The following is an 18,986-nucleotide window of genomic DNA, read 5'->3' on the forward strand; positions in this document are numbered from 1 at the left end:
ACCTTACGAGGGGCCGGCACAGCCCCCCAGCGGTCCTTTGGAGCCTCCGTCTCCCCCTTTCTTCCTGAGGCTCAGGGAAGGGCTGCCTCCAGGGTCTGGCACCCATCAACACCCAGCTCCCACTCCTGGGGAGACTTCTGGGGTGTTCTCTGGGCCTGGCAGGGAGCTGGGGTGGGAGGAGGGAGGCCCTGGAGGCTCCTGGCCAGGCCCGCCTTGCCGGGGGCCACTCCTGGTGATGTGAGTGGGGGAGGGCGGGGCTGGCTTCAGGGAGGGACCCCTGCACCTCCACCAGCGCCAGGGGGTGCTCTGGGCGGGGTGCCCGCAGGGTCCACGAAGGGACTCGGGTGGTGAGGCCTGGGTCTCAGCCCCGGAGCGTCCTGCCGTCCCCCCGGCCACAACCGCCTAACCCAGCGCCTCTGAAGCAAAGTGAAGATCATTCTGGAGCCGAGAAGCCGCTTGCGCGCACGGAGGCCTGGGGACCAGGAAGGCTTCTTGGCGGTCATGTCAGCTCTTGTGAGTGAGGAAGTCTTGGAAAGCTGGGCAGTAGGGTGTCGTCACCTTGTCCGTAAAAAGGAAGGCCACTGTGGAGGGCAGTTTCTCTTGTCTTCCCCTCTGGGGAGGGGTGTGGGGACCAGGACACTGCGGGCTGGGGGCTGGGAGCCGCCGGGTCCCTGGGCAAGGCCCTGACACCGGGGAGGGGTCTCTCTCCCCTGACCTGGGGGATCTGCCTGGGCAGCAGGTGAGGGGGAGGGAACAGGGCCTCCTCCCTCCCTGGCTATTCCCGCAGGCGAGGCCCCCACAGCAGGTGCCGAGGGGCCGGCAGCGGTGGGCGATGGGCTGAGTTTCAGTCTGTCGTTTCAGGGTGCATCACTGCCCTCCCTGTGAGGAAGAGAACAGGGGGAATGAAAAATTCATGCGCATGGGGGGGGGGACACCCTCTTTGTTACCTGTCACCGCCTTCTCTGTCCCTGTCACCTCCAGGCTCTGGCCCCGGGAGCAGGAGGGCTCTGTCTAGGGCACTGTGCCCCACCTCCCACCCTGTCCCTGCAGTGCGAGGGGGGTGGGGGCCCTTAGTCACCCTGAGCACCCACCAACACCGGGCCTTGTCACCCACGGGCTATCCCCCACCCCCAGGGCACCGATGGCGTGAGCCCCGGGTTCCCAGTACTCAGGGCACACACCCCTTCTTCCCACAAGCACCCAGTGTGCGGCCTCGGCCAGGTGCACTGCAGGGAAGGCGCGCAGTAGGTGTCCAGGCGCTGTCCACTGCCTGGAGGACTGCGCCTGTGACCCTGCTCAGGCTAGCAGTGTGGCTGGGGGCTTTGTGCGGAGCAAGTGGGGCTTGAGGCTCGGGTGGGGGTGGGCATCGGCGGCCTCCCGGGCGGATCCCTGGGGCGCGAGGGCTGGGGCGCCGGAGGAGGCCTCCTGCCCGCGCCGCTGGGGGCCGCCCGCGGGCCGTGCCGGCCAGAGCGCGCCGTGCGCCCTGGGCTCCGCGCCGGCACACGCCTGGCGGCCGCGGTGGCGACACGAGCAGCGGCGGAGACGGGCGGGCGCCAGGAATGCGGAACCCGCGCGCCGGCTGAGGCAGACCGGGATGGCGCAGGGGCGGCGGCGGCAGGCGGCCGGCGTGGGGCCCTAGCACGGCGGAGCGCACGCCCGGCCCGGCCCCGCAGCGGCGGCGGCCTCGCGGCCATGGCCACGGAGCGGCAGAGGGCCGTCCTGGAGCTGCTGCAGCGGCCCGGGAACGCGCACTGCGCGGACTGCGGCGCCCCGGGTAGGTGCGGCCGGGTGGGAGCGGGCCGGTTGGGTGCTGCCGGGGTGGGCGCTGGCCTGGATGCCCGACCCGGGACTGCGAAGGGCGCTATGGCGCCGGCGTGGCCGGGGGCGCGGGCGCGCAGCCGGGTTCCCGCTCGGGTGGGGCGCGGCCCCGCGTGCACCTGCGGGGACCGGAGGTCGCGGGCCCGCGGCCCGGGGCCTGCAGCGGTATGGCCTGTTCCCCTCCCCCCACCCCGGGCTCCGGGTCTCGCTGTCACCCTCGGACCATCGCTGCGTTGCGAAACCTTGGGCTCCGGGAAGAAAGAGGAAACAGCGGCCCGCGGGCAGCGCAGGGAGAGGTTGGGAGAGCCTGGCCGGCTCCTGGTGAGGACGTGAGCCCACCTGGCTCCCGGCCGCCTGGAGCTGACGTCATGGGCGCCCCTCAGGAGTCGCCCTTTGAACTGCGCCCAGCAGGTGGAGGGCGCCCTGCTGCTGCCACGTGGACCCAGTGAGAAAGGGCTCCCGTTACCCCCAACCCTGCGCCCTGCTGCTCTGGAGCAGGTGGCGGGTTCAGCTGGGGCGCCAGGGCCCGGGCTCAGGGAGGGCAGGCGACCCACCTGCCCCCCATCCTCCCACCGGACTTTGCTCCTGGGGGCGCGGGCGTGCTTCCGGGGATTGGCAGGGCCCTACCTCTGCCCTCGCGGCCCCTGGCTGCTCCTCTGTGCCGAGGGTGGGGGTGGGGCAGGCCCAGCCCCCCCTGCTCCTGCTGCAGGGTGCCGGGGCCTCACTCAGGCGGGGGCTGTGCCCCGCAGTCCAGGGGGACACTGGACAGCCCCCTGGGGCTCCGGCCAGGACCCCTCCCAGCAGCCTGACACACACACTGGGAGCAGCCCAGGCCCCTGGGGAGGGGGTGGTAAGACCCTGCATTTGTCCCCGGCCCCTGGGCAGCCCCCGGACACTCCCAAGTAGGACTGGGTCCCCGCTCTCCCTGCTGCCTGCCCACCCGTGGGCCGGGAGGGGTCCCTGGCAGCCCCAGGTTCCAGGAAGCAGCCAGTGGGCTGCAGTGTGGCCAGGTGAGGTCACACTGGGAGCTGGAGGGTCCCACGGGGCACCGGCGACCGGCTTTGTGGAGGCTGGGCGGGCTGAGGAGACCTTTGCCCAGCCTGCTGAGCCGGGCCGGCCTGGCGGTGCGGCAGGGGTGGCGTCTCCACCGCCCGGGGCCCGTCTCCTTCGAGCGGAGCCCTCACCCCAGAGCCGAGTTTCCGCTGGTTCGGGAAAGCTGGGCATGTGGGGAGGGGTCAGGGAGGAAGCGCAGTCGGCACGGGCTGTGCTGGGGCTTGGCCTGTGTGGGGAGCGGGGGGAGGCTGGCCTGTCCCTCTGCTTGCTGGCCGCACTGCCCTCAGTGGCCTCCCCAGCCCCCCCCCCACCGGCTCCCGCCTGGCAAGACAGACAGGTCTTCCTCGATTAGTGGGCCTGGCGCTGCCACACCCCGCCTGCCCTCATCCAGTGGCCCGCGCCCTTGGGTGGCTCTCGCAGGGCCCGGCTCTCCTGGGAGTTGGGCCACGCCTCCGGCGTTCAGGGCTGGTCCACGACACCCACGACATCGCAAAGCCCCAGGAGCAGGCAAGATGTGAGCCCTCACCCCACTTTACAGCTGGGGAAACTGAGGCCCTGAGGCCTCGAGTACCCTTAGCGGACCAGGTGCCTCAAAGGGCACCCCAGGACTCCTGACGCCCGGCCACAGCCCAGCCCACGCTTTGCACCCTCCTCCCGCCTTCTCCATGCCTCCGGGGCCTGCGGGCCTGAGGCCCGCTGTGCCGCCTCCCCCGTGACCCCTCGGGGTGCCCACCCCACCCTCTGCTCCCGGGCCGGAGCCCTTCCGGGGCCCAGGCAGGCGACCGGGGGTCCCCCTGGCATGGACATGCTGCTAGCAGACCTGCTCTGCCCAACCACAGCCGGCCAGGGGCCGGGCATCTCGAGGGTGGGGTCCCTTAGCCTGGGCTCTGGACAGCAGGATGCAGGGAGGGCCCGGGGCTTCTGGGAGGGGATGGGCAGTGCTGGCCAGCTGGCCCCACGAGGGCTGTTGGGCGGGAGGCTGTCTGGGGGGCCCCTGCAGCCCTCTAGCTGGACGCAGGAAGGCCCTCCCCCGAGCCCTGGAGCATGGGCCCTGCCTCGCCGCCTCCTCAGAGGCCTGGGCGGGGGAGTCAGGTCTTGCACCGGAAGGACAGGACGGAAGGACAGGACCTGGAGCCCCGGCTCCTTCACGGGGTCGCGCTGTGGGCGGGGCTCGGGTGCCCTTCCCCCGCCCAGGGCCCGGGGCATGCGGGGCCATCCTGTCTGAGGGGCCTGGGCTCTGCAAGGAGCTCTTTGTCTCCGGCAAGATGGGTAGTTGGGGATGCTGCATGGAGACCCTGCTGCTCTGCAGGTGTTTGTGCCAAGTTCCGGGGTGTGGGGGTGCGCCCGGGGGCCAGCCGTGTGCTGCTGGGCCTGGAGCGTGGGCCCGCCGGGCCCCCAGGCGTGAGCTGAGAGTGGGACCCCCAAGCCTGACCCCGGAGGTGGCGTCCCAGGAGCTGCTGGGAGCGGGGCGGGGCCCCCGATTTGGGGATTTTAGCATGGTTTCTCGCCTCGTGGTAAACCACGCAGTAGGCCCCTGAATAACGCTGTTTTGTCAGCACACCGATGAGGAAAAGGGTCCGTCCCTGGCGCGGCCACCGCCCGGGTGGGTTTCCTCGGGGGTCCCAGGGCCGTGCAGGCGGTGGGAGGTGGGGGGTTGAAGCTGGCCCAGTGTGGGTGAGTGGGTGGGTGGTTGCCCCGCATGGAGGGGTGGCCCCCGCCTGAGCCCCTGACCTGGGACCGGTGGGTTGGAAACTGGGCGTCTCGCTGAAGCTCCCGGTCACCCCGCTGCGAGACGGCCACGGTGCATTTTGGGTCTCGGCTCAGACGTGGGGCATTGCCGCGGGGAACGAACTCCCGTTTGTCAGTTAGTGGCGGTGCGGTTTCGCTTCGCATCGGAAACGACTCTTGGAAACCGCCACCGCTGCTTTCAGAGAGGTCTGGACGGAGCGAGAGGGCCGCGTTCCCCGCGTGAACGCTGCCTTCCTGCTAAGCTCTCGCACGTGCAGCCCCGCCCTGCACCGGCGCCAGCCGGCAGGTGGCTCACCGCGTGCCCCCCTCCCACACCTGTGGGTTGGCCGCCCGCCCGACTCCCTACGAGGGGTCCTGGCAGGGGCTGTGCCGGCCCCACGGGTGGCGGGGGAGGGTCTGCTGCTCTGTCTCGCCCCGCAGTGGGCGGGTCAGGGGCTTTTTCCTTTCTATTGTGTGAAGCACACGTGCCCTGCCACGTCCCATCATAGCCGCCCTGCAGCGCGCAGTGCGGTGGCATCCAGCGCACCCGGTCGCTCTCTTCGTCCGGCGAATCTGGAAGTCCGCTCCCCACCCCCCGCCCCCAGCCTCTCTGCCCCGCGGCCCGCCCGCAAGGGCCTCCCGCGCGGGGCGTCGCGCACTGTGTGTCCTCCTGAGCCCGCTTGCTTCAGGGACCGAGCACAACATCCCGCGGTTCGTCCACGTGGCGGCATGTTGTAGAATTTCCTTTAAAAAACAACAAACCTTGAGCCCTGGCTGGTGTGGCTCAGAGGTGGAGTGCCAGCCTGCGAACCACAGGGTCGCCGGTTCGATTCCCAGTCTGGGGCACGTGCCTGGGTTGCAGGCCAGGTCGAGAGGTAACCACACACTGATGTTTCTCTCCCTCTCTTTCTTCCTCCCTTCCCCCTCTCTGAAAATAAATAAGTGAAATCTAGAAAAAACAAACAAACAACAAAACCTTGACACACAAATGACACGGAACTGGAATTAGTCCGAGGGCTCAGTATTTGAATACGCGGTTAACACCCTCCACCTCACCCCCTTACCTAGTCACCGCGCTGCTGCCCGCGACGTGCCCGGGACCGACTTCTGCTGTTCCCGGAGGTTTTTCCTCCGCGCCCCCTCTGACACCCCCACGCGCTCTCTCCGAGAGTTTGGGGTTCTGTTCCTTTATTTCTCTCGGATTCCACGCACTTTCTCCGACTCACTCAGCGTCACGCCCCTGGGGGGGGGGGTGTTCACCCGTGTCCTACGCGGGAGGTTCCTTCTCTTGCGGCTGGGTCCTTCTGCGCTCTGCGCCTGCGCCACACTCCGACCCGCGCCTCTGTCCGCGCGCGCCAGGCCGCTGGGACCGTGCCAAGTGCGGCGAATGCGCGGCCATCTTCGCGCTCGCGTGTTCGCTTTCTTTGGCTGTGTCCCCAGGGTGGGATCGTGGGGCGTCACGGCAGCTCTGTCCTGCGCTGTTTTCCAAAGAGCTGCCCCGGTGTGCACCCCGGCCGGGCACGCCGGTCCCTGTCTCCACGCCACCCTCGCCAGCGCTGCCGCCAGTGCTGCTGCGGTCTGTGACGGCGGCGCTGCGCCAGGTGCGGGTGGTGACGCGTGGCAGGCTGCCCCGCGTCTCCCTGGTCGCCGGCCTGTTGGGGCGCCCGTGGGCCGTTTGGATGTTTGGGGAAGTGTCTCTCCAGAGCCTCTGCCCAGGTGTGTTGTTGTTGTTTTGTTGTTGACTTCAATGAGTTCTTCATATATTTTTGAATATTAGCCCTTTGTCGGGTATGATGTGCAAATGTTTTCTCTCATTCCGTCGGTGGCCTTTTCATCGTGTTGGTGGTTTCCTCGGCCGGGCAGCAGTTTTCAGTGTGGGGGGTCCCGCTTTATTTTTGCTTTTGCTTTTGGCATCAAGTCCAAGCAAGTCACTGCCAAGACTAATGCCAAGTAGCTTACCACCCGTTTTCTTGTTGTAATTTTTAAAGACTTCATTTACTTTTATTTTTATTATTTGTAAAGATTTTGTTTATTCACTGTTAGAGGGGGGAGGGAGGGAGAGAGGGAAACCTCAATGCACAGCTGCCTCTCGCACACCCCCACTGGGGGCCCAGCTGCGACCCTGCCTGTGTTCCCCATTCTGTTCCCCGCTCTGTGTGTCTGTTTCTGTGCCAGCGCCACACTGTTCTGATCACTGTAGCTTTGTCGTGTAGTTTGAAATCAGGGCGTGCAATGCCTCTGGCTTTGCTCTCCCCTCCCCCAGGACTGACGTGGCCTTTCAGGGTTTGTCCTGGTTCCAGACAATTCTAGAATACTCTGCCTGTTTCTGTGGGAGATGCCACTGGAATTTGGATGTGGATTGCATTGAATCTGTAGATTGATCTGGGCAACATGGACATTTTAACAATGTTAATTCTTTCAATTCTGACCATGGAGTATCTATCCATTTCCTTGTGTTTTTAGTTTCTTTCATCAGCCCTAGCTTGTGTGGCTCAGTGGATTGAGTGATGGCCTGTGAAACAAAGGGTTGCCGGTTCAATTCCCAGTCAGGGCACAGGCCTGGGTATTGGGTCTGGTCCCTGGTGGGCATGTGTGTAAGGCAACCACATATTGATGTCTCTCTCCCTCTCTTTCTCCCTCCCTTCCCCTCTCTCTCAAAATAGATAAATAGAATCTTTTTTAAAAAATAATTTATTTCATTAATGATTCATCATTTTCAGTGTGTGTGTGTGTGTGTGTGTGTGTATATATATATTTCCTGCAACTTACTGACTTGGTTTATTAGTTCTAAAAGATTTCTGGTGGAGTCTTTAAGATTTTCTGCATCTAGTATTATGCTATCTGCAGGTAGTGAAACTTTAACTTCTTTATGATTTGGTGCCTTTTCTTTGTTGTTTTATGCCTCATTATGCTGGCCAGGACTCACGGCACTCGTGGGGCAGAAGCGGTGAGCGTGGGCATCGCTGTCCTGCTCCTGATCTCAGAGGGAAAGTCTCCGGGGGCCACAGCCACTGTGGGCTGTGTTGTGCGTGGGCGTGGGACGTTGAGAAACATTCCCGCTCAGTTTGCCGAGAGTATTTGTCACACAAGGATGTTGAACTTTGTGGGATTCAACACGGCGTCCGTTGGGATGGTCACGTGGTGTCTGTCCCCTGTGTGTGGGTGTGCCGAGTCACACTGGCGTGTGGGTGTTGAGCCGTCCTTGCATCCCTGGGGTGAATCCCACTTGGCTGTGGTGTGTGGTCCCTTTAATGCCTCCTTGAATTCAGTTTGCTAGTATTTTGTTGAGGGTTTCTGCATCGGTGTTCATCAGGGATGTGGGCCTGGAGTTTCCTTTTCTCGTGCTTCCTCATCTGCTCTCAGTGTCTGGGTAACACTGGCCTCCTAAAACGAGACCGGAAGAGTTCCTGCCTCTCCTGTGCTTTGGAAGAATTTGCGGAAGAATTGGTACGGAGTCTTCCTTATGTGTTTGGTGGAACTCAGCAGGGAAGGCTTGTGTGTGTTGGGAGGTTCTGATTACAGTCTCAGCCTCCCTGCTAGCAACCGAGCCGTTCGGATTTCCCGTTTCTGCAGGATTCGGCCCTCACAGGCTCCGCGTTTCCAGGAATGTACCCGTTTCTGTCTGGCTGCGGAATCTGGCCCGCGATTGTTCAGAGCAGGCCCTTTGATTCTTTGTGTTTCTGGGGTTGTCAGTTGTAACGTCCTTTATTTTTCTCTTATTTGAATCTCGTTCCTTCTTGGTGAGTCTAGCTACGGGTTTTCCATTGTTCTTATCTTTTCAAAAAGCAGCTGAGTTTTATTAATCTTTCCGTTGTGTCGTCAGAGTCTGTTTTACTCATTTCACCCCGCCCTTCATCCCCTTTCTTTCTTGTGCCGACTCCGGGTCCCTGTTCTTCTGTCTCTGGAGCAGCGCGGCTGCGGACTCGGGAGTCTGCTTGGGGTCTTGCTCGTCCCGGCTGGGAGCCCGCTCCACGCTGCCCTCCCCGCGGACTGGCTTCAGGGGCCCCGTTTTAAGTTCTTGTTTGTTTACTAACATTTTCATTTGATTGATTGATTTTTATGATTGATTTTTAGTTTCGTACCGTTGTAGCCAGGAAAGATGCCTGCTACGGTTTCCACCTTATCGGCTGTGCGGAGACCCGTTTCCCGGCCTGATGGGCCAGGGATCGTCCTGGAAACGGCGCGTGCGCACTAGGGAAAACGCGCGTCCTGGCTGCTTTGGGGGGCGTGTCCTGCGAATGCCGGTCACGCCCACTGGGCTGACGCGTCCTCTGAGGCCAGTGTTTCTTACTGACCTCGTCCGGATGATGGATCCAGTGACCCTTACTATAATTCCACCGCCATTTCTTTTTTTTTTCAAAGATTTTATTTAGTTATTTTTAGGCAGAGAGGAAAGGAGCGAGAAAGAGAGGGAGAGAAACATCGAGAGAAACATCGATGTGTGGTTGCCTCTCGCTCGCCCTCTGCTGGGGACCTGGCCCGCAACCCAGGCATGTGCCCTGACTGGGAATCAAACCGGCGACCCTTTGGTTCACAGGCCGGCGCTCAGTCCCCTGAGCCACAGCAGCGGGGGCTCCATTGCTGTGTCTCCCAGTGGGTCTGTTGATATTTGAACGGTGCGTTCAGGTGCCCCGGTGCTGGGTGCATCCGTAGTCACAGAAGTCACGTTCTCTCGTTTGAGCGACTTCGCCTCCATCTAACGAACCTCCTGCCTCCTCTGCAGTTTAGCCTTGAAGTCTGTTCTCTCTGATCTGTGTGGAGCTACCCCAGCTTCCGTTTGGTTTTCATTTCCTTCCTTTTTAAGGCTGAGTAATATTCCACTGCGCGGAAAAGTCACACGTCACGCACCCACTCACCGGCTACTGGGCACTCCCGCTGCTGCCGCGGTGCAGCCGCTGGGGGCGGTGCTGCTGGGAACCCTCTGGGGCCGCCCCCTCACCCTCTCCAGGGGCTCAGACGACGGCGGGGAGACAGGATAAGAGGCTGGATACCCGGCTGCCTCGTGTGCGGGGGTGGCAGCAGCAGGGCGAGGGGCCGGGGATGCCACACAGGGCGGGCACTTCAGCGAGGAACTGGGGCACGGTGGGCACCGCCCTGTCCCCGCACCCCCGCCCCGCCTCAGCCGGCCCCCACCCTGCCAACCTGCCGTCACCGCCCAACCCCAGAACCCTGGCCGTCCTCTCTTCTGGGTCTTGCCTCGGGCGGGACAAAGGTCCCTGGAACTGGGCTGCAGGGCTCGCCAGCCAACCCACAGTCCCATGGGCAGGCTGCATTACCTGCCCCCACCCCGGGCCTAGGCTGTGGGGACACACCTGTTCTGCCTGACTCAGCGCCACCTGCCTCACCTGTCCAGGTGTCTCCTCCCATCACCTCCCGGAAATGGGAAGGGAGCTGAGTCACCTCAGAGTTGCCCTGGAGAGGGCAGGTGGAGCAGGGGCAGATGCAGGTGCTGACAACTGGGACCACTGGCAGGGCAAGCCGCCAGGAAGGAGCCGGTGGCCCAAGACAGTCTGCCCCAGGCGATGTCTCCCGGACTGGGAGAAAGGCAGTGTCCGGAGACTCCTGGGCCGCCCCACCCCCTCCACCCCGTTTGGGAGGCTGGGGGGGCATGAGCATGGAGCCTCGGCCCAGCTCCTCTCCCACCCCTCCTGCTGCTGCAGGGCATCAGCTGCTGCAAGCAGGCCCCCAACACCCCAGGCCTCCTCGTGGTCCACCCTGGGGGTACTCGGGCCCTGCAGGCTGACTCCCGCCAGCTGGGCAGGGAGTCCCGAGTCCCAGGTGCCCTCAGGGGACCAGCAAGGAGGAGCAGGCTGCGGACAGCACAGCAGACAGCAGGACAGCATCTGTTTGGCCTGGGAGGAGGGGCGCTGGGGAGTGGAGCTGGGGGCTACAGGGTGGGGCTCCGGGCCAGTCTGAGGGGCCCTGGTGCTGGGCAGCCCGGCCAGGTATGCCCACCACAGGCCCTCCTTCCGCCAGGAGGGGCTCAGAGCTCAGGAGGTGGCATTTCCTATACACGAGGACCCCCCCACCCCCCCACCCCCGCCCGTCTCCTGGCTCCGGTGGTGGGAGAGGCTTATGCAGAGGCAGGCGGACCTGGTTGGGGGTGGGGCTTGTAGGTTTTCCATTATGTAAAAGGACTAGTGTCTCCATTTCTTAGCTTCAACCCTTTTTAGAAGCAGCTCTTCAGGTTGGGTCGTGGGCCTGCACACGCGTGTGCCCAGCCTCACACACACGCACCAGGGAGGTGGCCGATGGGGGCCCCGCAGCCCTGAGCTGCACGCCCACGGGTCCTGGAGCCAGCGGCAGGGTGTGGGGCAGGTGTGTGGCCTCGCTTTGACCCTCAGCACGGCTGTCGGAGAGCGGCCACACCCTGTGTCCCGCTAACGGCCGGCTTGGCTAGTGCGCCCTTAAAGGGCTGGACAGGAGGTACTTTTAGGCTCTGCGGGCCGCGGGGTCTCTCACAGCTGCTCGGCCCTGCTGCGTCCCGCACAGTCGGCCACCGGGCGCCAGCGGCGTGGTTTTCCACCGCAAACCAGTTGCTGGAGCTACCGACCCCACCTCCGCCCTGGCGGCCCCGCCCCCAGGCGGCCCCGCCCCCAGCTCGCGGCGGCCACACCCCGGTGGCCCGCGCGGGCGTCACTCGCGCCCCCGGGTGTCCCGCCGGGTGTCCCTGTGGTCTGAGCCGCCCCCCGCCCCGCCCCGCCGGTCGCTGTGCCTGTGGCCCGTGGGCCCACCTTCCCTGCCCGCTGCCTCCCGGACCCGCGGGCTTTCGGTCCAGATTTCTTCATTTCCTGTCCGGGCAGCGTTTTCGCAAACAGGGAGCTGGCTCCTGGGGACCCGGGAGGCGCCCCGTGCGGGGTCCTGGAGCGGCTGCGGGGCAGCGGCGGGGGTGGGAGGGGGCCGAGGGGCGGGGCCTGGCCCGCAGCGGGACCCCAGCGCTGGGGTCAGCAGGGTCCTCCGAGCGGTCAAGCCGTCTGAGTGACACCAGACCCCGGGGAGGCTCAGAGCCAGGGCGGGGGCGGGGAAACCTGTGCTCGGTCACGGGTGGGGGTCTCCTGTCTGTGGCAGCCGAAGCCTCGGGCGGAGGCTCAGAACTGGGGGACGCGGCCTTCTCCCCACCCCAGGTCCGCGGCCCCCGCAGGGTCCCCCCCGCAGCGGGGGCCCCACCGTGTCTCCGCAGGTCCCTGCCTTCCCAGCCCTTGGCACCCCCAGGCGCTCACTGTGCAGTGGGGGAAGGGAGCTCAGAGATAGGGCTCCCCCCCCCCCCGCGCCCCGCAAACCCGACCCCTGACCCCTGACCTCTGACCCCCTTTACACTCTGGGGTGTAGACAGTGCTCTGTAAAGGGCCCAAACAGGCAGATGCTGTGAAGAAATGAGAGGTGTGTCTGGGGGCGCATGCAGGGGTCCCGGTGGGTTTGGGGGGGCTTCTGTGTGCAGGGACATCTGCGCTGCGGTGTGCAGGGGGGGGAGGACTCGCGGTGCAGGGGGAGCAGCCTGGGGGGGCGGGGGCGGGGGAGGAGCAGGGAGGGCAGTTCCCCGGGCTCCCCCAAACAGCCGTGGGTGTGCTGTGCGCTCGAGGGCATGGCTGTGGCTTCTGGGGCCAGCAGACTGCAGCTGCGGGCGGAGCAGGCGGGCTGGGGGCAGGAAGCCAGAGGGGGCAGGAAGCCAGGAGGGGACACAGAGGCACGGTGGGGGAGGGGGGGCGGGGAGGACGCGGTCATGCTGGGGGGAGGGGCCCCGGAACCAGGGCTCTGAGGCCTCAGGGTCTCTGGGCGGCCCCTGCCCTTGCGGTGCCCCACCACGCCGGGGCCCCCCGGGACCCCACCCTGCAGACACCGGCGAGCCTGCCCTTCCGCCCGCCCACCCACCCAGGGAGGCCGCTCCGTGCCCACAGCCCCCCGGGATCAGCCGATGGGATTGGGGCCTGCAGGTGACACAGCAGAAAGGTGTCTATTCCGAGTGTCACTCAGAAACTGTGTGTCTTGGGCCAACTCCCTGCCTCCACTTGCTCCCTCAGACCCAGCTCAGGCCTCAGGACGGGCCCGGGGCTCTGGGGGCGGGGGCAGGGCTCTGGGGGCGGGGCTGGGGCTCTGGGGGCGGGGCCGGGCGCAGAGCCAGCACCACCCGCCACCGACCTTTCGGGAGGTGACCCAGCCCATCATGGTGGGCACCTGCCACAGCCCTTCACCGGAGGTTCTGCCCCCCTTTGCACACCCCACACACTCACAGGTGTGCACACTCGTGCAGAGCCTTGCAGGGCCTTGCAGACCCGAGGCCCTGGCGTGTGGTGTCTGAGGAGCGGCTCCGACCTCCCAGCACCAGATGGAGTGCACTCTCTGAAGGTCCCTGCGGTGGGGCGGGGCCACGTCCCCAGTCGGGCAGGGCGAGGGGTGGCCTGTGGGTGCAGCCTCCCCAGCCCTGTGCCCTGACCAGGGCACGTCCCACAGCACCCCTCATGTTTCTCGGGCCCTCCTCCGCCGTGGTCCCCGAAGGGCAGGACTGCACTGTGCTCTGAGACAGGCCAAGGGGTCAGTGGGTGCGGTCCGGCCTCCAGGGCCCCCCCATGAACCCTGCTGCAGCCCACAGCCTCAGCAGGCATCTTGGTTCCAGCCTGCCTGGTCCAGAAGGTTCTGTGGGTTCCTGGTGGCAGCCGGCCTCACTCGGTGACAGGCCAAACACAGAGAGCGCCCCACCCACACCACTCACCCCATGCCACCCTCCACGGTTCCTTTGTCGTCGGTCAGTGACCCGTGGGTCCCTCCCGCCGCCCTGTTTAGACTCCTCCGCGTCACCCACACGCAGCTGCTCCAGTAAACCGCACGGCGTGTCCCCTCACCCCGGAGGTGTCGGAGGGCAGGGTCGTGCCAGGGTCCTCACCACGCCAGACACACCCGTGCTAATCACATGCTGGCACCCAGCACCTGGTCGGTCCTCGGGGTTGCCATTGTCAGCGTCCCCCGTGTGTGAAGTGGTGTCCACTCGGGGGTCTGGGCCACTGTGGCCCCACGGCTACTGCCCCTCTGCGGGGCACGGGGCCCTGCCTGGGGCCCATGGGGCTGGTCACCCCGGGCATCTCCACTGGCACAGACGGGGAGACCGAGGCCAGAAGGTGACCCCTGGCCCCGTGCCACGGCCCCTCCGACCCAGACTCTGGCCTTTGCCTTCCAGGTCCCGACTGGGCCTCCTACACCCTGGGCGTGTTCATCTGCCTCAGCTGCTCCGGCATCCACCGCAACATCCCCCAGGTCAGCAAGGTCAAGTCCGTCCGCCTGGACGCCTGGGAGGAGGCCCAAGTGGAGGTACGCCAGGGCGGCTCGGGACCCTCGGGGCCACCCTGGGGCTCGGCCTGGTGGGGACCGAGGCTGCCGGGGTCCCTGCCGCCCAGCTGCACCCGCCCACCATCCTCTCTGTCTGGGCCGACTCTCCCGCCCGCCCGCTGGTGGGGCAGCTGCAGGGAGAGGGCCCAGGACGCTCTGTGGACAGCGCCTGGGGCTCCGGTCCTGCAGTCCCCGCCCCTGGGGCTCACCTGTGCGGAAGGACAGGCCCGCCTGTGCCCCAGGCTCTGCCGTCCTCCCGCCCCCTCCCTGATCCACAGCTGCTGAGCTCCCGCTGCAGGAGGGCCTGGGGGTGCGGAGGCCTTGAGGAGGGGACAGGTGGGGACAGGCAGGCAGTAAACAGGGAGGTGACTTGGGCTGTGGTAGCAGGAGGGTCGTCCCCCCGCCACAGCCCAAAGGAAGAGGAGGGGGAGTGGACTCCGGCTGGGTCTCCGTGCCTGGGACATGCACCTGGTGTTGTCAGAAACGTCCGACACGCACGCACACGGGGCTCCGGAGGGCCCACCCGGAGGCTGCCCTGGGCTGGGTCCGGCGGCAGCCACGCCGCTGTGGCTGTGACGTGAGCCACGTCGGGAGGGACACCTGTGGTCTCTGGTCTCCGACGGCTGCCGGCACCTGCTCTCGGGGCCCAGCAGGTGTGCAGGGAGCGGTGGGGCGGGGCAGGTGCCCGGAGCCTGGCCAGGCCCGTCCTGCCCTGAGCTGTCTGCTCCCCTGGGTGGACGTGGCACGGGTGGGTCCTGTCCCCCGGCCTGCGGCGGGGGCCCCTGATGTGGGCGGGGGTACACGCTGTGCGAGCTCGGGGTCCCCCTGCCCCGCCCTGCTGGTCCATTCCCTCCGGTTCTCACGCTTTAGGGAGCCCGACCCTCCGAGGTGGGAGCTGGTGTCCCTCTAGGATGCTGGTCTTTCGACTCCGCTCATGGGGTTTCACAGCGGAAGCTTCCCACTGCGACGGAGTCAGATTTCCCGGCCTTCTCTCCCTCCCGTGGTTTCAGGGCTCATCGCAGTCGTGGGCCTGCTTGGCCCCGGGGCCGATCTCGCTGCCAGCGGCTGCACCCCTGCCCCTCGCCCTGCCGAGGGCGCCGTCCGCAGGGCTGTGCCCCACCGGCTCCTCCTCCCGCAGCACTCTCCTGTCCCGAAGAGACCGGGTGCCATCTGCAGCCCCTCCCCAGCACCCCTGAGGGGGGAGCCCCTCGCCTCCTGGGCGCAGTGCGTGCTGGGCCAGTCAGGACCCTGGGCCACACCGCCTGGCACACGGTCCAGATGTCCCCAGTTCCTCCCGTGGCCTGAGGGACTGGGTGCCCGTGCTCAGCTGACGGCCACTTGGGGCTCTCTCTCCCCGCTGCTGCCGGTGCCCGTGTGGTGTCCCTGGGCACCTGGGCTCTCCTCCCACTGGAGGGGCATTGCTGGGTCGCCTGGTGACCCCACATCCGGCACTGAGGACCTGCGGGGCTGCCGGTCCCGACCAGCACCCACTCCCTGAAGCAGGGTGCAGTGTCCCAGCCGCTCCGAGACGATGCCCGTCCTCCCTGTGGGCGCGAGCCCGGACCTTGTGCTCCGCCACCTGCTGCTGGGCCGGGTGGACGCCTCCTTTGGAGACGTGTCGTTCGAATCCATCACCCGTTTTAACAGTGGGTCGTCTGTCTTTTTATGGTGGAGTGAGGAGTGTTTTCACTGTATTACGAACGGTTCTTTTTCCATTCTGGATGCAAGTCCAATGTCACTTGTGGAATTTGTAAACACTTTTTCTCATTGTGAGTTGACTCTTAATTTCCTTTTTCGGTAATGTTTTGTTTAACGCAAAAAGTACAGTTTGTATTCTTTCAGGAGCTGTGCACATACTTTGGGGTAACGGAGATGGAACCGACACCGTGCAAAACTCGCCGTTTTAAAGTGGGCGGCTTGGGAAAGAGAGCCCCCGCCGAGACGGGGGCGCAGGGAGACACATTCTGTCTCCTCGCACAGCCAAGGAAGGACCACAGCCGATTCAAAAACAAAAACCCAAGCAGAGCTGCCAGAAATCGAACTGTGTGGAAGTCCGACAACCCAGGACTTAAAGAAGAAACATTTGTTCAGCCCGCACCACAGCGCAGTGGGTGGGCTGCCCCGCCCTGGGCAACACCTAAGGCTCCGACCCTTACTATGTAACAGGTGCACCCAGATTAAAAAGAAAAAAAAGAAAATGGCCCAAACGAAAGAACAGATCAAAGCTCCAAAAAAAAAAGTATAACTAAGCAATGAAGAGAGAGCTGACCTATCAGATGCAGAGTTCAAAACACTGGTCATCAGGATGCTCACGGAATTGGTTGAATATGGTCGCAAGATAGAGGAAAAAGTGAAGGCTATGCTAAGTGAAATAAAGGAAAATGCACAGGGAACCAACAGTGATGGGAAGTAAACCAGGACTCAAATCAATGGTTTGGAGCAGAAGGAAGAAAGAAACATTCAACCAGAACAGAATGAAGAAACAAGAATTCAAGAAAATGAGGAGAGGCTTAGGAACCTCCAGGACATCTTTAAATGTTCCAACATCCGAATCACAGGAGTGCCAGAAGGAGAAGAGGAAGAGCAACGAACTGAAGACTTATTTGAACAAATAATGAAGGAGAACTTCCCCAATCTGGCAAAGGAAATAGACTTCCAGGAAGTCCAGGAAGCTCAGAGAGTCCCAAAAGAGGTTGGACCCAAGGAGGAACACACCAAGGCACATCACAATTACATCAGCAAAGATTAAAGAGAAGGAGAGAATCTTAAAAGCAGCAAAAGAAAAGCAGAGTGTTATCTACAAAGGAGTTCCTATCAGACTGTCAGCCGATTTCTCAAAAGAGACCTTGCAGGCAAGAAGGGGCTGGAAAGAAGTATTCCAAGTCATGAAAGGCAAGGACCTACATCCCAGATTGCTCTATCCAGCAAAGCTATCGTTTAGAATGGAAGGGCAGATAAAGTGCTTCTCAGAGAAGGTCAAGTTAAAGGAGTTCATCATCGCCAAGCCCTTATTCTATGAAATGTTAAAGGGACTTATCTAAGGAAAAGATGGTCAAAAATGTGAACCATAAAATGACAATAAACTCAAAACTGTTAACAACCGAACCTAGAAAAATACAAAACCAAAAACAAAGTAAACAAATGAGAGCAGGAACAGAACCACAGAAATGGAGATCACGTGGAGGGTTATCAGTGGGGAGGGGGAGGGGGAGAGAGGGGGAAGGTACAGGGAATAAGAAGTATCGGTGGTAGGTACAGAGCAGACAGGGGGGAGGGCAAGAATAGAGCAGGAAATGGAGAAGCCAGAGAACTCCTATGTACGACCCAGGGGCATGAACTGAAGGGGGGAATGTGGGTGGGAGGGGGTGCAGGGCAGAGAGGAAAGTGGGCGGGGGGGGGAGGATGGGACAACTGGAACAGCACGATCAATAAATAGTTAAAAGAAAAAAAATGAAGCAAACAACTTGGTGGCGTCCGGCACATTCTCGACGTTGGGCGGCCGCCACCCCTGTCTGGATCTGAGGCGTCTCCGTCCCCTCAGAGGGGCCCCCCGTGGCGCCGATGCCAGCGCCTCCACCCCCAGCACGGCCCCTGCCCGGCTCTGCGGCTCACCCCCCCCCCCCCCCCCCCCCCCGCCCCGGCACAGGGCGGCTCCCAGGAGGAGGAGCCTCCTGTTTGTGACATTCATCCCGACACTTCGCCGTCCCGACGGCTTCCTTTGAGGCACCGAGTTCCCCACACGGAAGGAATTTCGTCTGTTTTTCTTTCGCTGCTGGTGCGTTTGGTGTCAACTGTAAGGACGCGTTCCCTCACCCAAAGTCCCAGAGATTTCCTCCTGTATTTTCCTAAAATGATTTTTGGAAGTGTCCCACAGTCTTCACGACTTCTGTTGTCCAGTCCTGGAAGTCAAACCTTCAGTGCAGCGGGGGCACCTGACCGAGAGGTGCAGCAGCCACCGGAGCTTCCTCTGCGCTGGCCCGGCCGTCCTGGGGGGGGGGTTGGGGGGGACACTGTCACCAGCGCGGGGCGTCCCCGTCGGCCGAGTCCCGGTCACCGCCCGTTCACCGCCGTCAGACCCGCGTCCCGGCCCCGCTGGACCTGCTCCGGACGGACGCACGGACGCACGTGGGGCTCGCCCCACGGGCCCCGCGCCCTCCTCAGCACCTGGGCTGCGTGTGCCGCGCGGCGACAGGTGTCAGAGAGTCCTCACCGTCAGAATCTTCCGGCGCATTTTCACCCCTAACTCTTCAAGTGAACGCTAGAATCGCTTCCAGCTTTAAAAACTCGCTTCCCAGTCTGTTTGGTCCTGTCCCCTCGTCCCGGGCCGTGTCCCTGGGACGGGAGGGCTCGGGGGTCCCGCCAGCCACGGCCCCACCCTCCGGCCGCTCTGACCGGCCCCTGTCCTCTCTCTCCCAGTTCATGGCCGCCCACGGGAACGACGCTGCCAGGGCCACGTATGAGTCCCAGGTGCCATCCTTCTACTACCGGCCCACGCCCTCCGACTGCCAGTGAGTAACGGGCGAGGGCCCGCCGGGGGCCGGGTGGACGGCCGGGGCTCCGGCAGGCCCGGGGCCTGGGGTCTGAGGGGCTGCTGGGCGTGCGGCGCCCCTGGCAGGGTGGGGGTGGTGCGGCTATGGGTGTGCGGGGCCTGCATCGCCCACCCCTCCCCGTGGGGCCTCGGCCTGCATGCAGCCTGGGTCCCTGGCCTGCTCTCCGAGCGTCTCCCCAGCATTTGCCTGGCTGTCCCCACCCGGGGCCCTCACCTGCCTCCAACCACGTGCCCGGCCCCCTTTCCTTTCCTCTTTCCCCTGAGGACCTTCTGTCCCCTCGGAGCTGCGGGGCACGGGGCCCTCTCCCCTCAAGTCCTGTGGGTGGGGGGCACCTCAAGGGGAAAGAGGCCCTCAGACTCTCTCCCCAGCCCCCAGCACAGGCGCCTTCACAGGTTCTGGAGGTTGGGGGGGAGCACGAGGTCCCGTGGGCGCAGGTTCTTGGGGAGTGGCCCTGGGGCCGTGTGCCACCTCCCGGCCCTTCTGTGGGGGCTCCAGAGAGACCCCCTGTCCCAGGAGCTG

General features: G+C 64.3%; 1 protein-coding gene across 2 annotated transcripts in view; it reads left to right on the forward strand.

Annotated features, from left to right (window-relative positions):
- Positions 1 to 1,468: 1,468 nt before the first annotated feature.
- The window catches only part of ADAP1 (ArfGAP with dual PH domains 1), a 30,486-nt gene continuing 12,968 nt past the window's right edge, over positions 1,469 to 18,986 (forward strand). Inside the window, exons 1-3 of one of the 2 annotated variants that reach the window (XM_028528203.2) lie at positions 1,469 to 1,774; positions 13,769 to 13,899; positions 18,334 to 18,425. In XM_028528203.2, the coding sequence (XP_028384004.1) occupies positions 1,693 to 1,774; positions 13,769 to 13,899; positions 18,334 to 18,425 (305 nt within the window). In that variant the 5' untranslated portion in view covers positions 1,469 to 1,692. The remainder of the gene's footprint in view (positions 1,775 to 13,768; positions 13,900 to 18,333; positions 18,426 to 18,986) is intronic. The other variant, XM_036013989.1, reaches the window with a different exon arrangement.

This window comes from Phyllostomus discolor, chromosome 13, assembly GCF_004126475.2.
Source record: "Phyllostomus discolor isolate MPI-MPIP mPhyDis1 chromosome 13, mPhyDis1.pri.v3, whole genome shotgun sequence".
NCBI lineage: Eukaryota > Metazoa > Chordata > Mammalia > Chiroptera > Phyllostomidae > Phyllostomus > Phyllostomus discolor.